This window comes from Megalobrama amblycephala, linkage group LG15, assembly GCF_018812025.1.
Source record: "Megalobrama amblycephala isolate DHTTF-2021 linkage group LG15, ASM1881202v1, whole genome shotgun sequence".
In the NCBI taxonomy this organism is placed as follows: Eukaryota; Metazoa; Chordata; class Actinopteri; order Cypriniformes; family Xenocyprididae; genus Megalobrama; species Megalobrama amblycephala.
In genome coordinates this window covers 18,634,143-18,653,849 of record NC_063058.1, presented here as the reverse complement: position 1 = coordinate 18,653,849, position 19,707 = coordinate 18,634,143, and the positions used below count along the sequence as shown (strand labels likewise).

Sequence of the window (19,707 nt, the reverse complement as noted above, 5' to 3'; positions counted from 1 at the left end):
GACTGACTCTCTGTATTAATGTAACTTTCACGGAAGTCAAAATCACTAACGGACTCTTTCTCAATACCAAAAAAAGGGCATGTTATTTATATAAAATATTATTTATTGAACAATTATATTTAAATGAACAACAATAGCCATTATAACAGTATAAGAAGTAAAATAGGAAATAAACACAAGCAAACAGTTCAGTCAAATGTACAAAAGCAGCATTTTAGTTTAATTTCAGTGTAAATATAAAGTTATGAAACTTAATATAGCCCTTAAGCCAAATCTATTAGCTCTGGAACAAGTAATAGATTAATAAGACCAAAGAATGCCTGTTTGATATACCCAAAACGAACTATACCTCATGTTTAAACTCTATCTGCATAAGAACCAGCGGCAAATTCCCGAAGGACTGGCCGAGATGAAGCTGTTCCTTGCGGGTACATGAGCGCTGAATGGCCGCTGATGACCTGGAGCTCTGAAAAACATCTAAACAATTTTTCAAATTACATCGCATATCTGAGGTCCAAACAACTATATTCTCACTTAATAAACTCTTAAAACTACTATTCTGTTACAAAATAACAGTAGTATCTATAAAAATATGGTGGGTTTGCTCGTCCGCCATGACACTCGCTGTGAGAATGGCAATTCTCAAAATCCCGTGGCAATACTTTTACAATATCACATGGCTGGAAAGACCTCTCAGCCAATCAGATTCGAGAACCAGAAAGAACTGTTGTATAAATGTGTATATTCTATATATTCATACAATCAACTAACTCAATAGACATGTTATAAGATTTGCATCTGGGTTTATTTTGCTAAAATTACCAAGAAAAAAAGTGTCAGTTTCTCCAAGCAAGACAAATAAACACAAGTTTAAAGAGCTTTCTTTTACTCAGTTAGCTAGAGTAGTTTAATTTTATTTGTTGCCACCAAATAATAGCTAGAACAGCTTCAGGAGACTTAACATGCTACAGGTTGTCTGTGATATTCAGGGAACCGTCACTCATTCAAGCAAGGACATTTCAACCGCACACAGTATTTGGTCTCGCTCGGTTAGTCAAGGGCAAATGACTCAATTTTTAACCCTGGGTCATTGGCTCAGTGAGTGTTTCCAGGAGCAGCACCACATGACTGTTTGCTTGGGTAACGGCACACAACAAACGAACATACAGACCTAAGTGCTGTCTAACGTGTGAATCAACTAAGGCAATTCTTTCTAACGAATCAGTCTCAATTGGATCAATGTACTGAATCAGACAAGTCAATTCAACTAAATTTGTATCTGCATCTGTTGTCAGATTTCAGTAAATGTAATCATAAATATAAATCACACTGTCATTCATTCCAACCTCCTCCCTCAGCTCACATCTGACTGGACGGTGGAATAAAACTGCAATAGTTTCAAGCTCTGAGGATTACTGAAACTCTAGCTTGATTACAGGCTGTTCTCCGGACGACAGACATCCATGAGACAAGCTGACAAATAAGTGCAGCCGGATGCACCCTAAATGGAGCTCACTGACGGAAGGGAAGAAAAGTGTTCATCAGGAGCTGACCTCATCATGACACAGGCAAACAAGAGCTACAAAAAACAGTTCTGAATCAAACGGAAACGCCTCCCACGCATTATGATTAACCAAAATCCTGACCCCAAACATGACTTAGGGGCACTTTACACGCTTAGCTTGTGATATTGCCTCCTTTCGTGTACAGCCGTTTCCTTGTTGAGAAAACACAATGACGCCGGATTCAGCTCAAAGCATGTTGCACAAGAAGATTAGTAAAGAATTAAATATTGCATTCTGTGTTGCATGTAAGTGATAGCTAATAATATTAACCCCTTATAATTATTCTAATAATCATTTCACTTTTAATGGGGACCTATAATGCCCCTTTTACAAGATGTAATATAAGTCTCAGGTGTCCCCAGAATGTGTCTGTGAAGTTTCAGCTCAAAATACCCCATAGATAATTTATGATAGCTTGTTAAATTTGCACCTATTTGGGCATGAGGTAAAACAGGCTGCTTTTGAGTGTGTCACTTTAAAGGTGTCCTAGAATTAAAAATTGAATTTATATTGGCATAGTTGAATAACAAGAGTTCAGTACATGGAAATGACATACAGTGAGTCTCAAACTCCATTGTTTCCTCCTTCTTATATAAATCTCATTTGTTTAAAAGACCTCCGAAGAACAGGCGAATCTCAACATAACACCGACTGTTACGTAACAGTCGGGGTGTACGCCCCCAATATTTGCATATGCCAGCCCATATTCCCAACATTATGAAAGGCATTAGACAAGGGCAGCCAGTATTAACGTCTGGATCTGTGCACAGCTGAATCATCAGACTAGGTAAGCAAACAATAACAACAGCGAAAAATGGCAGATGGAGCAATAATAACTGACATGATCCATGATATCATGATATTTTTAGTGTTATTTGTAAATTGTCTTTCTAAATGTTTCGTTAGCATGTTGCTAATGTAGGCTACTGTTGAAGTTACCATCGTTTATTACTGTATTCACGGAGACAAGAGCCGTCGCTATTTTCATTTTTAAACACTTGCAGCCTGTATAATGCATAAACATAACTTCATTGTTTATAAATCTGTCCAACAGTGTTAGCTTTAGCCATGAAGCACAGCCTCAAACTCATTCAGAATCAAATGTAAACACCCAAATAAATACTATACTCACATGACCCGAATCATGCATGCAGCATACATGACGACATCTTGTAAAGATCCATTTGAGGGTTATATTAGCTGTGTGAACTTTGTAAATGCACTGTATTATAGAGTCGTGAGCTTGATGGGCAGAGAGCACGAGATTTAAAGGGCCAGCAGCCCCTGAATCTGTGCATAGTTAATGATGCCCCAAAATAGGCAGTTAAAAAAATTAATTTAAAAAAAATCTATGGGGTATTTTGAGCTGAAACTTCACAGACACATTCAGGGGACACCTTAGACTTATATTACATCTTGTGAAAAAACATTCGATGGCACCTTTAAATGCGAATGAGCTGCTGCTCCTGGCCGGTTGCTCAACAACAACAAAACTGGAGTATCTCGCGCAGCCAAAATGACAATGTTCAGCCTTACATTGTTCATACCGGAGTCGAACACTGATGGAAAGTCTCAGAAAGAAGTTACAACTTTTAGAATGCAACTGGACATTTCTGAATGGTTAGTGGATAAATTTGTAAAGAAGACTGCTTCACAAACAAGGGTCAATTCAATGCTGGATTTGCACAAAATATTAACATAACGGCACATGCTAGTCAATGAGTTGAATCAATTCCACAGCAACTACATAAATTTATCCACTAACCAGTTACATTCTAAAAGTTGTAACTTCTTCCTGAGTCTCTCCATCAGTGTCCGACTCTGGTTTGAACAATGTAAGGCTGAACACCATTACTGACAAGCGTCATTTTGGCTGTGTGAGATTCTCCAGCTTTGTTGTTGTTGAGCAGCTGAAGGGTGAGCTGTTAAAGCTTCGCCCTTTACTGGAAAGCAGGCCGGGAGCAGCAGCTCATTTGCATTTAAAGAGACACAAAAAAATGCCGTGTTTTTGATTTCACCCAAATAGGGGCAAATTTGACAAGCTATAATAAATGATCTGTGGGGTATTTTGAGCTCAAACTTCACAGACACATTCAGAGGACAGAGACTTACAGTATATTACATCTTGTAAAAGGGGCATTATAGGTCCCCTTTAAAACCACAATTAATGGACGGATTTCTACAACTTTCACATAGGAGCAAAAATTTGCCTTTAAACTTGAAAGGAATAAAGATTTGACATTTATCATGATAATAATAGTATTGTGATAATAATCGATATCGACTGATATGAAATTTTTATCGTGAAAAATTTTTTTCAGCCATATTGCCCAAGCCCTACTGCAATGTATGTTATGAGAAAAGTGTTTTTTTGACCTTGGATGCATAGAAAAAAATAAATACATTTGTAGGAGACCTACAAAACAAAATTAGGAACCTTTAAAATAGTAAAATGGGGCACAAGATACATTTAGAAAATAGATAGGGTGATTTTCCATTTAATAGATCTTTTAATATTGGTGCATCCCTACTTTTATCTTGCATCCAGTTGTGCACAACAAATCTTTCAGTGGTTACCATGTACCCTGATCATAAAAACAAAAAATATCTTTTCATAGCAAGACTTTATTTTCACTGTCTCTAGACTCAGCACGCCTTGCCATCACAGAGACAGCTCATCTAATTATCAAAATCTGATTGGTGTCTGATCAATTACTCACCTTTAATTAACTACAACACATTTAAAGAGAAAAAACACAGACTGTGGAAGCAACTTTCCAGTGTGCAGTTTTAACGCCCCTTCTAACCTCCATGTTATCAAGTATCATCTTCCCACTTCACTCCTTCCCTTTGGCATTTCTCCTTCATTTCCCATCAGCAAGTGAAGTGTAGTGTTAAAACGAGCCCTTGTGTGTCTTATCCCATAATGAGAGAACCATGGACAAAAACACCTTTGATAATGATAACAATCTCAGGTGGTGTTTAACAGAGGCGGTACGACAGAACAACACATGCCTGCGGGGTGCGCGTGCAAAAACATCCAGCGTTAATTGTCGGGAAAGTGCACCATAATGAGACAGTCCTAAATAAATTAGCGCGGTAACACTCGGCTCGAAAGTGTGACTCATGAACTTATGAACTTGTGAACAAGGCACGAAGAAGAAAAGATAATAGTATGAAGGCGGTATTTTTATAGCACTCAGACACCCTGCTGATCTCCACTGAAGAGCTGTGTGAAAATGGGAAGAGAATGGGTAAGTTATAGCACTGCTGTTCAGATCTACAGAAAAATTCAGCAGCTGTTTGCACAGCAATCACACATGAGCATTCAAACAAGACTCTACTGTATTCGCCATATACTGGATCCAGTTATGGGCCATGCTTATGAAGGCTTCAAAGAGGAGGGAAGCATATTTAAATGGCCATGTGCAAATGGAAACTGTGGACTCACATTTTAAGCACTGATTTTTTTTGGGAAATCTGTGGAATGGATTTTGTTGTGGAAAAATGTGTCAAATGAAGCTGTATGAGCCACATACATTACCAAATTGTCAGGGCGGTTTCTCAAACAATCTCCTTGCATGCTAATTGGTCATCCAATTTGGTAGCCCTGCCCCAAACTCACACCATTGGTTGAGTCAATGTTACTGTTGTTGGGCATGTTTGGAGTGTTCAAACAAACAGACCAATGTTTTCATAACATCTCTTTTAAAGAAAGTCAGATAATTTACTGGCCATATTTGGCAGCTCCGGCAGACATTTTGTGCATGCAAGACCAACTCCTATCAAAATAATGAAATCTCAAAAACTGCTTGCCAAACTCACATTTAAATATCATGAACTGTGCCGTAAATGTTGTTTCTTATGCTCAAATAGCATTTAAAAAACATATATTTCTAGCCAATGCACAATGTGTAGTCCAAAGCACACGTCTCAGAATACTGACTGTTTTTATGGGAATCGGAACTTCTAATGACAGCAACAGTGATGTGACAACTTTACCGATTTGTGATTGGCTCTTTTGTTTAAAAGGCGGGACTTAATTAATCATAATGCACTTTCTCCCATTCATAGTAATATGAGTGCACCAAGTTGGTATAGATACAGTCTTTATTCATAGTCATATAAGGTTTGCACTTGTAGATATTAACCGATGAATGGTTTACTTAAAGTACATAAAGATATATATATATAAAACAAAAAAGACAATTATTTGTTTTGGAATATTGCAACGTTTATTATTAATGATTAATCCATGCATATCATTATCCAGTCAATTCCTGATGGACTATATTTAGTGTTTTTTGTTTCATACAAAAGGCTGGACATTTTTTTGTGTTCTGCATAAGAAAGTAAATTATATGGGTCTGAAGCAACATGAGAGTGAGTAAATGATGGCAGAATATTCCTTTTGAGTGAACTATCACTTTAAAGGGTTAGTTCACCCAAAAATGAAAATAATGTCATTTATTACTCACCCTCATGTCATTCACCACCTGTAAGGCCTTCATTCATCTTCGGAACACAAATTAAAATATTTTGATTAAATCTGAAGAAAATTTCTGCTAAAGGCTGGCCCACACTAAAAGATTTTTAAAGGTGCTGTAGAACGTCTTTTCAAAAGATGTAATAAAAGTCTAAGGTGTCCCCTGAATGTGTCTGTCAAGTTTCAGCTCAAAATACCCCAAAGATTTTTTTTAATTAAGTTTTTTAACTGCCTATTTTGGGGCATCATTAACTATGCACCAATTCAGGCTGCGGCCCCTTTAAATCTCTCGCTCCCTGCCCTCCCGAGATCTCGACTATAAGTGCAGTTATACAGTGCATAAACAAAGTTCACACAGCTAATATAACCCTCAACTGGATCTTTACAAGATGTTCGTCATTCATGCTGCATGCATTCATTGATTCCTTTGAGTATAGTATTTATTTGGATGTTTACATTTGATTCTGAATGAGTTTGAGGCTATATGCTCTATGGCTAACGGGCTAATGCTACACTGTTGGAGAGATTTACAAAGAATGTTGTGTTTATGAATTATACAGACTGCAAGTGTTTAAAAATGAAAATAGCGACGACTCCCTTGTCTTCGTAACTTTAACCACATTTAACAGTACATTAGCAACATGCTAACGAAACATTAAGGCCGTGTGTCCACCTTTTTTCCAGCTGCTAGCGTACTTTTTCAATTGTTTTCAATGGGAGCGCCGTGTTTTTTAAACGCCAGGAGCGTAACGAGCGTCTTTTTAACGCTCAAGCGCTGCGAGCTCGGCGTTTTTTACTGGTCGCCTCGAGTTGAAGAATGCTCAACTTTAAGTAAAACGCTGCGCTCATCACTGTCACTTTTTAGCCAGCCATCCAATCAGAGTGGAGGAGGGGCGGGACAAATACAACTCCATCCAACTGTCACATTCTTGCTGTACAGCGACATCAACAAACAGAAACAAAATGGATGAGAAATTAATATTGCTGCTCTCCGAAAATACATAGCAAAGTAATTTCACATTGTGTCAACATTTTAAGTCTGAAACAAATTACCTGCAAAATCAGTTTTAAGTAACAGTGCCGCAGATATTCCGTATCATAGCAACAAAGCGTCTCAACGGAAAAAAAACACTGCGCTGCAGAAGCGCTCTCAAGCGCTCAGAGACAAGTGTTTTTAACCGAGCACCTAGCGTTTTCAGCGGGCTAAAAACGCTCTGGTGGACACACGGCCTTAGAAAGACAATTTACAAAAATCACTAAAAATATCATGATATCATGGATAATGTCAGTTATTATTGCTCCATCTGCCATTTTTTGCTATTGTCCTTGCTTGCTTGCCTAGTCTGATGATTCAGCTGTGCACAGATCCAGACGTTAATACTGGCTGCCCTTGTGTAATGCTTGAACATGGGCTGGCATATGCAAATATTGGGGTCATACATACTAATGATCCCGACTGTTACGTAACAGTTGTCTTTTAAACAAATGAGATTTATATAAGAAGGAGGAAGCAATGGAGTTTGAAACTCAATGTATGTCTTTTCCATGTACTAAACTCTTGTTATTCAACTATGCCGAGGTAAATTCAATTTTTGATTCTAGGGCACCTTTAAAATCTTATCAGATTTTCAAAATGTGAGAGACCACAAACATGATGATAAAAAAATCACTTTTGTTCCTATAGCGTGACCAAGCCAGCACAGCACACTAACAGATTCCATTCACAAAAAACTAGAGCAGGGATGGGCAAACTCAGTCCTGGAGGGCCACTGCCTGCAGAGTTTTGCTGTAACCCTAATCAAACACACCTGAACCATCTAATCAAAGTCTTTAGGACGGGCGATCTCAACCCTGGTCCTGGAGGGCCACTTTCCTGCTCCAACCCTTAACAAACACAGCTGAACCAACTAATTATGCTTTTCAGAATTAACAGAAAGCTACAGGCAGCTGAGTCTGTTTAAGGTTGGAGCTAAACTCTGCAGGAGAGTGGCCTTCGAGGACCAGGGTTGAGAACCCCTGCTTTAAGATTATTAGAAAGATACAGACAGATGAGTTTTACAAGGGTTGGACCTAAACTCTGACAGTGGCCCTCCAGGACCAAGTTTGCCAATCCCTGAACTAGAGTCCCGACTGTGAACACAGGAAATCTCGCAAAAACTCTCACGGTCAAACATGACTTCAAATTAAACAATCATGGTGGAGGACAGGCAAGAAGAAATTGCAATAATAGTGTTTGGACTGCTTTTTACAGAAAAATTGTAGAAAAAAGAAAAAGGTTTAGATGAAGTCATGATATGCTTTCGTTTTCCGTCAGCTCACTTTCTGATTTGGTATAGTTTCGTTCTACTTGACAATCTATGGAGTGTGTGTGCGTTTGTTCTCTGGGTTCCCCCCACACAACAGGATTTCAACATGTTGGATATTTATGATTTGAGTTTGGTGCGACCCCAACGTTCTTCCGAGCAGATTCCATCACTCTTAACGCACACCACACCACAGGAAAATCTAAAATAATCTGTAGAACCATCAAGATAATCGGGACTTTAATTAGGATTGTCGGAAAGGAAGAATTGGATCCAATATCGGCACGATTATCTTGTAGTATGTGGGTGCCTTAATTAAACTTTAAACCTAATTTTTTATTAGACATACCACTACATATTAGACAGACATAAGCTGGGTTTCCATCCAAACGTGAAGCAAATCTTTTCAAAGTTTGGAAAAATTCGCAACAAATGCGAATTAGGTGTATTTCCATCAAGTTGTTCAAGTGGATGACGCCGGTGGCATTGGTAACCTACTAATCAACAGTAAATAAAACGACATCAGTGTAGACAGTGGGTTTAATGTTTGCTACGTCAGAATTTATTCAGCAAATGCATTTCCATCTCCCATTATTTGCATTAGCTCTTTTTCGCACAAGTCAAAAACCACTTCAAGCGAACATTAAAAGACTTGTTTGCAAATTAAGGGATTTTTTTTTTTTTTTTGCAAAATTTGCCATTTCCATCACTCGTTTTGGATGCAATACTTCAAAATGCACATAAAAACGGGGTGATGGAAATATAGCCATAGACATGCACCTACGGCACCTTACACTCCGCATTTCAAATGACACAACACCAGAACATGTAACCCTGGCTGTCACAAGCAAAGCCAAATAATAAAGGTGGTATTTCCACATTGATCTTCCACTAACCAATGTTCGCATTTGCTAACTGAAACTGGATTACAGGGGAACAATTGGCTACATTTCTTTCTCTCGGTAAGACAGCACATCAACACTGCTGCTCATGCCAACGCTAACTGGAGGTCCAGTCTCAGTCTCTGCCAATGACAATGCAATCAGACAGTTCAGATGGGCGTGAAAACCGGACTCTTCACTTTTAATGGATTTCGGAGAAATAAGACTCTCTGGCAGGAGCCACTGACTCAGTCATCGTAAAACTAGAAGAGACTCCAAGCAAATCTGAGGCGCTTTGATTATTTCTTTCTCTGAGACTAAAATCCATGACTTATGCTCTGAAAGTACAGAATAAAATTCTAATAAAAATACTAAATAAAAGTATTTAAATTAATACATTTTTGTTAACATATTAAAATCCATTTCTAAACCTAAAAGGCACAAAAAAAATTGAAGCACATATAGTTTTTGAATCTTCTGGAGAACTGTGGTTAAATAATTTGACTTAAAGGGTTAGTTCACCCAAAAATGAAAATTCTGTCATTTATTACTTACCCTCATGCCGTTCCACACCCGTAAGACCTTCGTTAATCTTCAGAACACATATTAAGATATTTTAGTTGAAATCCGATGGCTCTGTGAGGCCTGCATAGGGAGCAATGACACTTCCTCTCTCAAAAGATCCATAAAGGTACTAAAAACATACTTAAATCGGTTCATGTGAGTACAGTGGTTCAATATTAATATTATAAAGCGACGAGAATATTTTTGGAGCGCCAAAAAAACAAAATAACGACTTATTTAGTGATGGCCGATTTCAAAACACTGCTTCAGGAAGCTTCGGAGCACAAATGAATCAGTGTGTCGAATCATGATTCAGATCGAGTGTCAAACTGCCAACGGCTGAAATCACGTGACTTTGGCGCTCCGAACAGCAGATTCGACACACTGATTCATCTGTGCTCCGAACTAAAATATCTTAATATGTGTTCTGAAGATTAACGAAGGTCTTACGGGTGTGGAACGGCATGAGGGTGAGTAATTAATGACAGAATTTTCATTTTTGGGTGAACTAACCCTTTAACTCTCTCAGTTTCTGTCGATAAAAAAATCAAATGCTTTCAAATCAAAAAGGCTATGAACCACTGCACTACTGTAGAGTCCCTAAATGAAAATGCAAAAACAACAGTTGTTTTCAAACAGGTTTCTCTGAATATCCCATCCATCTTCCATTGGTTGGACAAACAAATAGCCCCGCCCCAAACTCATGCTATTGGCTGATCTAATGTTGCTGTTGTCGGGCTAATCCGAAGGCATAATCATTCTGACAAGACCAGAGCCACAATGTTTACACTTTTTAGGGAAATCAGCCAAAGAATGGCTATGGTTTACTCCGTGTAATATTTAAAAAAAAAACACGCTTCACCTAAAATAAAATACTTAGATGACAAGCGAGAAATGTGGTATCTTCTTGCAAAACATTAGCATGATACATTCAATTGCTTAAGTGCCTCACCATGTAGGTGTGCAGGGTATATTCTGATTGACATTTATGGCTTCTCTATGACTGTGCCTAGCAAGAAGCGAGCTTTAAGACCTTGAGCTCAGCACAGGAGCTATACTTATAGCACAGGCCAACATATCCCATAAATCCAGCCAAATGCTTCTCAACAAGATTAACGCATGCATTAATACTTTACAGAAATACAATTCCTCACACAAAGCCTGTTAAGGAATAAATGGGAGTTTATTTTGGAGACAACACCCCCTTATTTCATTCCAGTGCCAAAATTTTTAACACTACTGAATCAGATTTACATCAACAGTACACTAATGATGATTAATCATCCAGGATGAGAGGCTGTTCAAACTGTTGTAGGTTATCATCACTCCCCAGCTGTCCTGTTTGAGTTCAGCAAAGCAACATGATGGCACCAACTGTGGGACTGATGTTTACGTGAGGACTTTGCCAAGTGCTAAATTTATGCCCCCCTCTCTAGCTGCAATAAACCTGAGTTTATACTGCACCAGCTGAATACAGAGATCTGTTAGGGGCTGAATACAGTCCACATAGAGGTGTTATATAGTATTAAGATTGGAATCCATTGCATCTCTATAAATATATGATTCATGCATGTGGGTGTATATAGAAACAGAGCCATTAAAGAGGCTCATCAGCATCTGAAGAGCAAAGCACCTTTAAACCTGTATTGATCTTCATGCAAGTAGGACTGTGATACAGGCTACTGTAAAGAGAGAACATGCAATTACTTATTATAAATCATGTGCTGTCATATAAATACATCACTACCTTGTATGTGCTGGTTAACAACACTCTCCAGCCTGTCCAGTCTCTCTATAATCCTCAGGGTTTCTCCTCTGTTGTCATCATCAAACTTTTTCTCATGTGTCCTGCCTGCAACTTTGACGTTGCCGTTATTAGACACATAATTGGTGATCCATCCGACGTAGAGCAGACACAAAATATTGGTCATGCCGCTTAAAATCACACACGTGGACACCAAAGTTTTGGTTCTCCTAGTGCATGCCATCGCAACATCCCCACGTGCGCAGCGCGCGCAGAAACAGGCACAAATCCTTTACGCTTTTGGCGGCGGTTCTGCTCTCATACAGCCCGGCGGAATGATCTCCCGTATAACGTTTCGGCTTTGCGTCTCCAGCACATCTTATGTGACAGGAAGCTGCAGCTGTTCGGATAGGTACGGATGTCTCTCGCGCTCGTCCGCACTGTTTGACAGCGGGTTTACAGCTCGGCAGCACGCGCACGGCTTGCTTGACGGCGTCATGAGCCAGGGGACACGCGCACCATGTTGCAGCGCGCGCTGCTGTTGACAGCCAATGAACAGTAATGGTTGAGGCAAACTGGTTTTCACTCAGATTTATAAAGTGGGGGATACCAAATTGTTTACTATACAAAAATGTCGTTGGTCAAACACTGAAATGCATTAATGCTATGCTAATTTTTATTTGCCTAGCTTCTTCCATGCGCCAAAATGATTGGACACACGGCACTTGACACAGTTATGAAACAACAACAGAAACGTTTTCTCTTCGTTTTTAAAAACGGGAAATTCTTTTTGTTTTTTAATCCTATTCAATGTTCATGATGAATATTTATGTTCATATTTCTATCATCATAAGTTTAACACGTATGCTGTGGATGGTAGGGCAACCATGTAATGTCTATTATCCTTAGTTGAGGACGTTTCTCACCAAAATATGCAATTAATTTGTCATCATATCGTGTAATAATTTGGTTTAAATATCAATTGGTTTGCATTTTTAAAAAATATTTTTGTTACACTTTATTTTACAGTGCCGTAGCTACATTGTAATTACTCAAATAAGTTCTGAGTAGTACTATTAATTAACTACATGTACTTACTATACACTGTAAAACCTAACAGTTGTTCTAACTAACCTTTTTTAGTAAACTTTACTTAATGTCCAAGAATTTGTTGAACTTACTTAAAGGATTAGTCCACTTTTAAATAAAGGTGCCCTAGATTCAAAAATTGAATTTACCTTGGCATAGTTGAATATCAAGAGTTCATTACATGGAAAAGACATTGAGTTTCAAACTGCATTGCTTCCTCCTTCTTATATAAATCTCATTTGTTTAAAAGACCTCTGAAGAACAGGCGAATCTCAATATAACACCGACTGTTACGTAACAGCCGGGATCATTAATATGTATGACCCCAATATTTGCATATGCCAGCTCATGTTCAAGGCCAGGGCTTGACATTAACTTTTTTGCTCACCAGCCAATGTGGCTAGTGGTTTTCCAAAGTTACTAGCCACTCAGCATTTTCACTGGCCACAATTTTGCTGTTGGGAAATTACATTTTATATGATTAAAGTTGACTCTGGCATGCTTAAATTACTTGATTTTGAGTCATTTTACTTGATTTACAAGATTTAAAACCCTTTCAAACTTACAAATGCAGATTGACCACCCAAATCAAGACTATACATGAGGTATACAGTTATTTTTGTTAGGCTATATAAAAAGAACAAAGAAGCAAATTACAAATAGTAATTTAAAAAAGAAAATCAGATACATATGTTTATTTAGCATACATGTATACATGTATTTAACATTTTTTGATGTTTGATTAACATTAATGACAGAGGGGTATTTATTTGGGGGCTGCTGAATGCATGGACGTCATATACTGACACATATCCAGTTTTTACCCACCTGTTTACGTCGACTTAGCCGTAAGCCATAGAAGACTGTATTCACGCGAGATACTCCACACGATGCATTTTGACATCTGTGTGTGCGTGTATTCAGGCGCATGGAGAACTGAATCGCACGCGAGCGCTTCTGTTGTGTCATTTAGCGCGATTCCGCCTATCCCACCTTCATAACCGCAAGTTAATCGATAAAGAATTGTGACTGAATTGTAATTTTGTGATACGACGAGCTTGGCTACTTTTCATTTGGCTGTAGGCTGAAATTATATTCAACCCGCCAAAGTGGCTAGTGGGAGTGGCTGTCTTACCCTGTAGATTTTTGGTTTATTAGATCATATCACTAACATATATATATCATAAACACCATACTATTGTGAAACATCAAACTTTTAAGGGGGTTGATTCCTCTCTAGTTGAGCCAGTGCCTTGCAATCAACACACAGACATCAACATTCAGCATGTAAAACACAACAATGGTAACAGTTAAGTTTTTTTTTTTTAATTAATAAGACCATTACAATTTTATTTGCTGTTATTGTTGGGGTAATAAAGCCACAAACAGTAAAACAAAGCAATTACTTTATTTGTGCTGCAGTGCACTCTGGGAGTACACTTCCTCAGAATTAAGTTGACAAAACGTAAAGTAAAGCTTACTTAATTGAATTAAGGCAACAAGTTTGCACAATTGAATTAAATAAACTGAACAAATTTGTCTTACAGTGTAGAGTTACAGTTACAGTTAGGGTTTGGTTTAGGGTTAGTTACTTGTAATTATGCATAATTTACTGTTATTACTATAGTAGTACAAGTACATGTAGTAATGTGTAACTGCGGCACTGTAAACTAAAGTGTTACCAATATTACCAAAGGTCCTTGCAGACCTGCAACTTATTTTTGGAACCTAACACATTAGTTGAGATCACTGATTTGACTCACACCCTATCTGCTCCAAACTACAGCAGGGATCATTTATTGAGATGTAGTGTAAATAAAATCACAAATTAAAGCACAAATCCTCTATTAAAAAGCAAAGCATTCTAATGAAAGTTTTAATTGTGATCCTACTTACTTTATTAAAGAATGTTTCTGAGCTTATTGTGTGCAATTCATCTCTACAATATTATTCCAAAATTAATTTTTTTTTATCTGTTTCTGAAATTATGCTCCTTTTCAGATGACATTCCTGGAGAGAGCTATCCATTATCATTCCCATTAAATTTGAAATCTTCCTTCTGTCTTTGCTCATGGGAACCACACCTTTTTTGACTCCTTGTTTTGGATGACACAAGGAATCACTCTTACTTTTCAAGCTACCTGACTCCATTCTGGTATGAAACAGTCACTTTTTACAATCCAATCAATTCTAGATGGATAAAATCAAGTCTTTCTAATTGATTATCATATTCAAATACATCAGTTTGCCTTAGTAAAATGAGTTGGAATTACATTTTATGTTCACTTTAAAGTTATGAAACAGTTACAGTATATAGCGTATACTGTATGTACTGTAGGAAGTCAATCACAAACAGTGCTCTTTAATGTGATTATTTTCTTATAGGGAGATAAAAGGCATTTTAATGAATGTCTTTAAATATTTAGAGGATTTCTGTTTGAAGACAAGGTGGCCCAATTCCCTTCTCTGTTATATCCTCTTAAACGGTCAGATTGTAACTCAAATGAAAGAGCGCAATCGAAAACAGCCTTCAAAGATGCTCCTCATCAGCCTCCTCACTCCATTCAGGGCTTTCAGGGTGATCAAGCGAGGAGAAAAAGGCATCAGAGAAACATTACGTTAACAGATGGAGTCAAGAGCAAACTACCCTGAGGCGCTGGCTTTGATCTTTGTCTTTGGCGTACCAACTTACTCCTTCACCTGTTTAGTTTACCCAAATGTACACAGAGACACCAGCGGGGCCACCGCTGCAAGAAATGATGCATGAAATATGAATGGACACTGAAATATTAAAGGATAGAGAATTTCTCGGTAGAGACCTAGGCCTGTAATTACTTCAAAAAAAAAAAATTTAGGGGCTCTACACCAAAGGTCTATGAATGATTGATCCTAAAAGAGAAAGCGTCACGGTGTGTTTTCGATTTAAAGAAGGCATGGTAAAAAAGGTGAGAACTTACAGTGTGACTTCTTGGGAAATGAAAGACTGTATCTTCTGGGAGATGCGAAGACCTTGAGTCTTTATCTACCATATCCCGCTCCACCTGCTAAAATAATCGGATTGCTTTAGAGAGCACCTACATTTTTTGAATCGCTATTTAGCCTTGTTTTACACTGTATATCCTTAAAACAAGATAAATGTACTCTGCACCACCTGGTTACCGACACATCCAGCCGTGACTTCCTGTGGCAATGTATTTAAGCATGGAGCCTATGACTCAGCTATGCATAAGATCAATGAGACAGAATGCACTCCGTTCTGTCTGCCACAGCCCCCACTGCAGTGAGATATTATTGGGCTGTAATTTAAAATGAGAGGTCTAGGGTATATCGGCTATGTAACAGAAGGAAGGAGACACTGCCTGGAATATCAATAGCAATGGTGGTTCTTGCCCAGAAGAGCAATGTGAAATTTCCTTAATCAGAACCCCTAGTCCTCTTGATGCAGAGCATGCAACGTCGGTGCATTAATCTGATTGCTTTCCATGAGAACCTAGTTGACCTACTTGGTGAATGTTGAAACATGTGGTGGATTACGGTTATGCAAGTCCACTGCATGTTTTTTTTCCCCCTCAAACCAGTTGGCAAACCCCACCCTTCAGCAGATTCAAAAGAATTTATTGGTCATCACAGTGCTGATTGATTACAAAATGCTGAAACAAATACTAACCCCAAACTCTAACCTAAACCATACCATGACCTTGGTATAGCTAGCATATCCTGATAGATAACATTGTTTAGCCACTTTTCCACCTCAGAAACTTTCCCCAGGACTTTGGGTTGGTACTCGGTGTGTTCCGACCGCAGGGACCAGGGTCTGAATGAAGTTCCAGGTAAAAATTTCCCCCTCAGAAAGTCCCTGCTCATGAGGTAGTACTTTTTCAAAGGTCAGAACCTTTCGTGGGTGGGACTTGGGCACTGAACATGCTGATTGGTTGAGTTCATGCAGCATTTTATTTCAACCACCATTTTTAAAAGTCTGTTGCGGTGCATGCAGCTGGAGTTGTTTGGTATTCGAATCAACAATGTTTAAAAAATACAACCGATGGACCGATGACGAGGTTTAGGATTTATTAAGGTTATATGCAGAGGACAAAATCCAGCGGGAACTGGAAAGTCTCACCTAGTCCTCCGTCACCGGACTTGATCTTTATGGTACTTTAATGGAACCGCTGACAGCAACAGGTCTGGGGTGGAAACGTGGCATGAACTCTTGCTGACATTTTAAAAATGCAATAAACATTAATTTAACAACATTAGGTGTAACATAAAACCCTAATGTACATAACTGATTAGAAAAAAATGAGAAAAACTAAGAAGAAACAGAGTTATTTCAACAAAAATATATCAAATGTGAAGTGTCACGCAGGGAATTGTGAGAATGTCAATTTACGTTTTTTCACTGTAAATTTTTACAATGAATTGTTATTTTCACTTCCAAAAACGGTGAATTTAACGGTATTTTACCGTAAAATTACATTAAATGTACCGTTAGATCTATTACAGTTATTCACCGTATATAGTACGGGAACTTTCTGTAAACCAATTGACAGTTTTTCACCGCAGCATTTTTACAGTCTTTTACTGTTAAAATCACGGTCATTTTTTACAGTGTAGTGTGTAACAGATTATCGAAAAGAAAAAATGTAGGGGACTTCTGGGTTCGTCGGTTCTGTCACTGTGCATTGGTTTTTGATTGGATTTTGAGATGTGGGCATTGCACTCAAAAATATCGGCAGATGAATGTGAGCTTGCAGTTTAAGTGTTTAAGTGGATTAAATGACTGCATACATCACCAGAGGAAAGTCACTGGAAAATCAAGTTATATTTTCTAGAATTTAATAATAAGGTAAAAAATAAAATAAAATATAGCGTAGATGAATCATTAATAAGATGCATTTAGAACAGTGTTTTTTAGTATTATTCAGATACTATTATAGCTTCATTAATATTTTTAATTAGTTTTTACTTTTCAATTTAGTTAAAGTTTTAGTATTTTTTTATGTTTTTTGTCAATTTTAATGTTTTTTTTTATATATAGTTTTTATTTGTTTTTATTTAGTTTTAGTTATCTTAGTATAGTTTGTTTTTTCCTTTTAACATTTATTTTATTTCAAAGTAACAAAAATTGTTTTAGTTTTTGTTTTAGTTTAATATAATAACCCTGATTTATAAAATAGATAGGATGAATTTTCATTTCCTTAAATGAACTTTAAACTTTAAATTTATTATGTCTATTTGAGATTAATTTACAAACCAAAGACAGAGAAAATCTACCCTGATTATATTAGAAATTATATATTCAGATTTTAAAATACACCGATCAGGCATAACATTATGAGCACTGACAGGTGAAGTGAATAACACTGATTATCTCTTCATCACGGCACCTGTTTGTGGGTGGGATATATTAGGCAGCAAGTGAACATTTTGGGCAAGAGTAAGGATTTGAGCGAGTTTGACAAGGGTCAAACTGTGATGGCTAGACGACTGGATCAGAGCATCTCCAAAACTGCAGCTGTTGGGGTGTTCCCGGTCTGCAGTGGTCAGTATCTATAAAAGTGGTCCAATGAAGGAACAGTGGAGAACCGGCGACAGGGTCATGGGCGACCAAGGCTCATTGATGCACGTGTGGAGCGAAGGCTGGTCCATGTGGTCCGATCCAACAGTCGAGCTACTGCAGCTCAAATTGCTCAAGAAGTTAATGCTGGTTGTGATAGAAAGATGTCAGAATACACAGTGTATCACAGTTTGTTGCATATGGGGCCGCATAGCCGCAGATCATGGAAACGCATGACTCTTTCAGCAGGATAATGCACCCTGCCACAAGCAAAAATAGTTCAGGAATGGTTTGAGGAGCACAACGAGTTTGAGATGTGGGCTTGGCCTCCAAATTCCCCAGATCGCAATCCAATCGAGCATCTGTGGGATCGTGTGATGAACACATGTGCTCATCAAGTCTGATCCATGGAGGCCCAACCTCGCAACTTACAGGACTTAAAGGATCTGCTCATCTTCAGGGGTCTAGTGAAGTCCATGCCTCGATGAGTCAGGGCTGTTTTGGCAGCAAAAGGGGGACCAACACAATATTAGGAAGGTGGTCAATGTCTGATCGGTGTATATTGCCTCCTACTTTTTTAAAGTGTAGCTTGACTATAATTTAACAGATTTAAATACTGAGTAGCTTGGCAAGTTAAAGTTTTTGAGAAGCAACTCCAACACTGGATTAGATGTCATTTATGATAGTGGAAGGGATTCGGATTGCAAATGTGGGCTTCACATTGCAAAATCAATTGAGAATGCTAATGTTGGGCCATACTGTCATGCAGAGAGATTTTTAGTGAATTAAGCTGTGGTCAGATCAATTCAAAAGTGGCTGAGCTCATTTACCAGTGAAAGATTGTCCATACTTCGATAACAGAGGGAAAGCAGGCTCAATTTCAGCGAGAACAAGACATGCGACTGATAACAATCTGTAGCTACAGTGTGTATTTCAGAAATAATGCAATACAGTGAGACTGCTATAATACAGTTTAATTTATGAAACACATTACTTCTATTACAGATGTAAACTTACTTGTATCATATTCAGTGAAATGTGAGACAGTCTCTCTTGTGAAAGTCTACATTCTCTGATATGAAAATCTGTGTGCTTAGTTTGTATTCTTGTTCCTGGCACTTTTAAGATAAGGGAATGTTAGAAGTTCCTGCCTGAGAGAATCTTATTTCCTCAGAATCCATTAAACACAGAGAGTCCGGCTTTCACCCCATTCAGACGCTATGATTGCATTGTCATTGAGGTACAGCATGCTTTGTGATAGGTCATGCTATATAATTTCACGTTCTCTGAGAAAAACGATCAGGGTACCCTTGGTCATTGAAAACCTGAAAATATCAAGGAATTTTAAATTGTGATTCCAGTCCATTTTCACACAACCAGAGAAGTTGTGTACTGTGTCTCACGACTGTGCATCCTTCAATACAATATCTGCTGATTGAGGCTGAATTTTGCAGGCTTTTATTTCTTTTATGTACTTTTTGAGTGTTTAATAAAAAATTCAGGCAAATATTATTGCAG

At 38.0% G+C, this 19,707-nt stretch overlaps 1 protein-coding gene across 2 annotated transcripts in view; it reads right to left on the bottom strand.

Annotated features, from left to right (window-relative positions):
* Positions 1-16,138, bottom strand: part of galnt18a (UDP-N-acetyl-alpha-D-galactosamine:polypeptide N-acetylgalactosaminyltransferase 18a) — an 88,953-nt gene extending 72,815 nt beyond the window's left edge. The window contains exons 1-2 of one of the 2 annotated variants that reach the window (XM_048158728.1): positions 15,590-16,138; positions 11,547-11,657 (exon numbers count right to left, since the gene is read on the bottom strand). Coding sequence is in view for 1 of the 2 variants with exons in the window: in XM_048158727.1 (XP_048014684.1) it covers positions 11,547-11,787 (241 nt within the window). In the remaining variant the exon portion in view is untranslated. Of the gene's footprint in view, positions 1-11,546; positions 12,064-15,589 lie in introns of those variants that run through there. The other variant, XM_048158727.1, reaches the window with a different exon arrangement.
* Between the last annotated feature and the right edge of the window lie 3,569 nt (positions 16,139-19,707).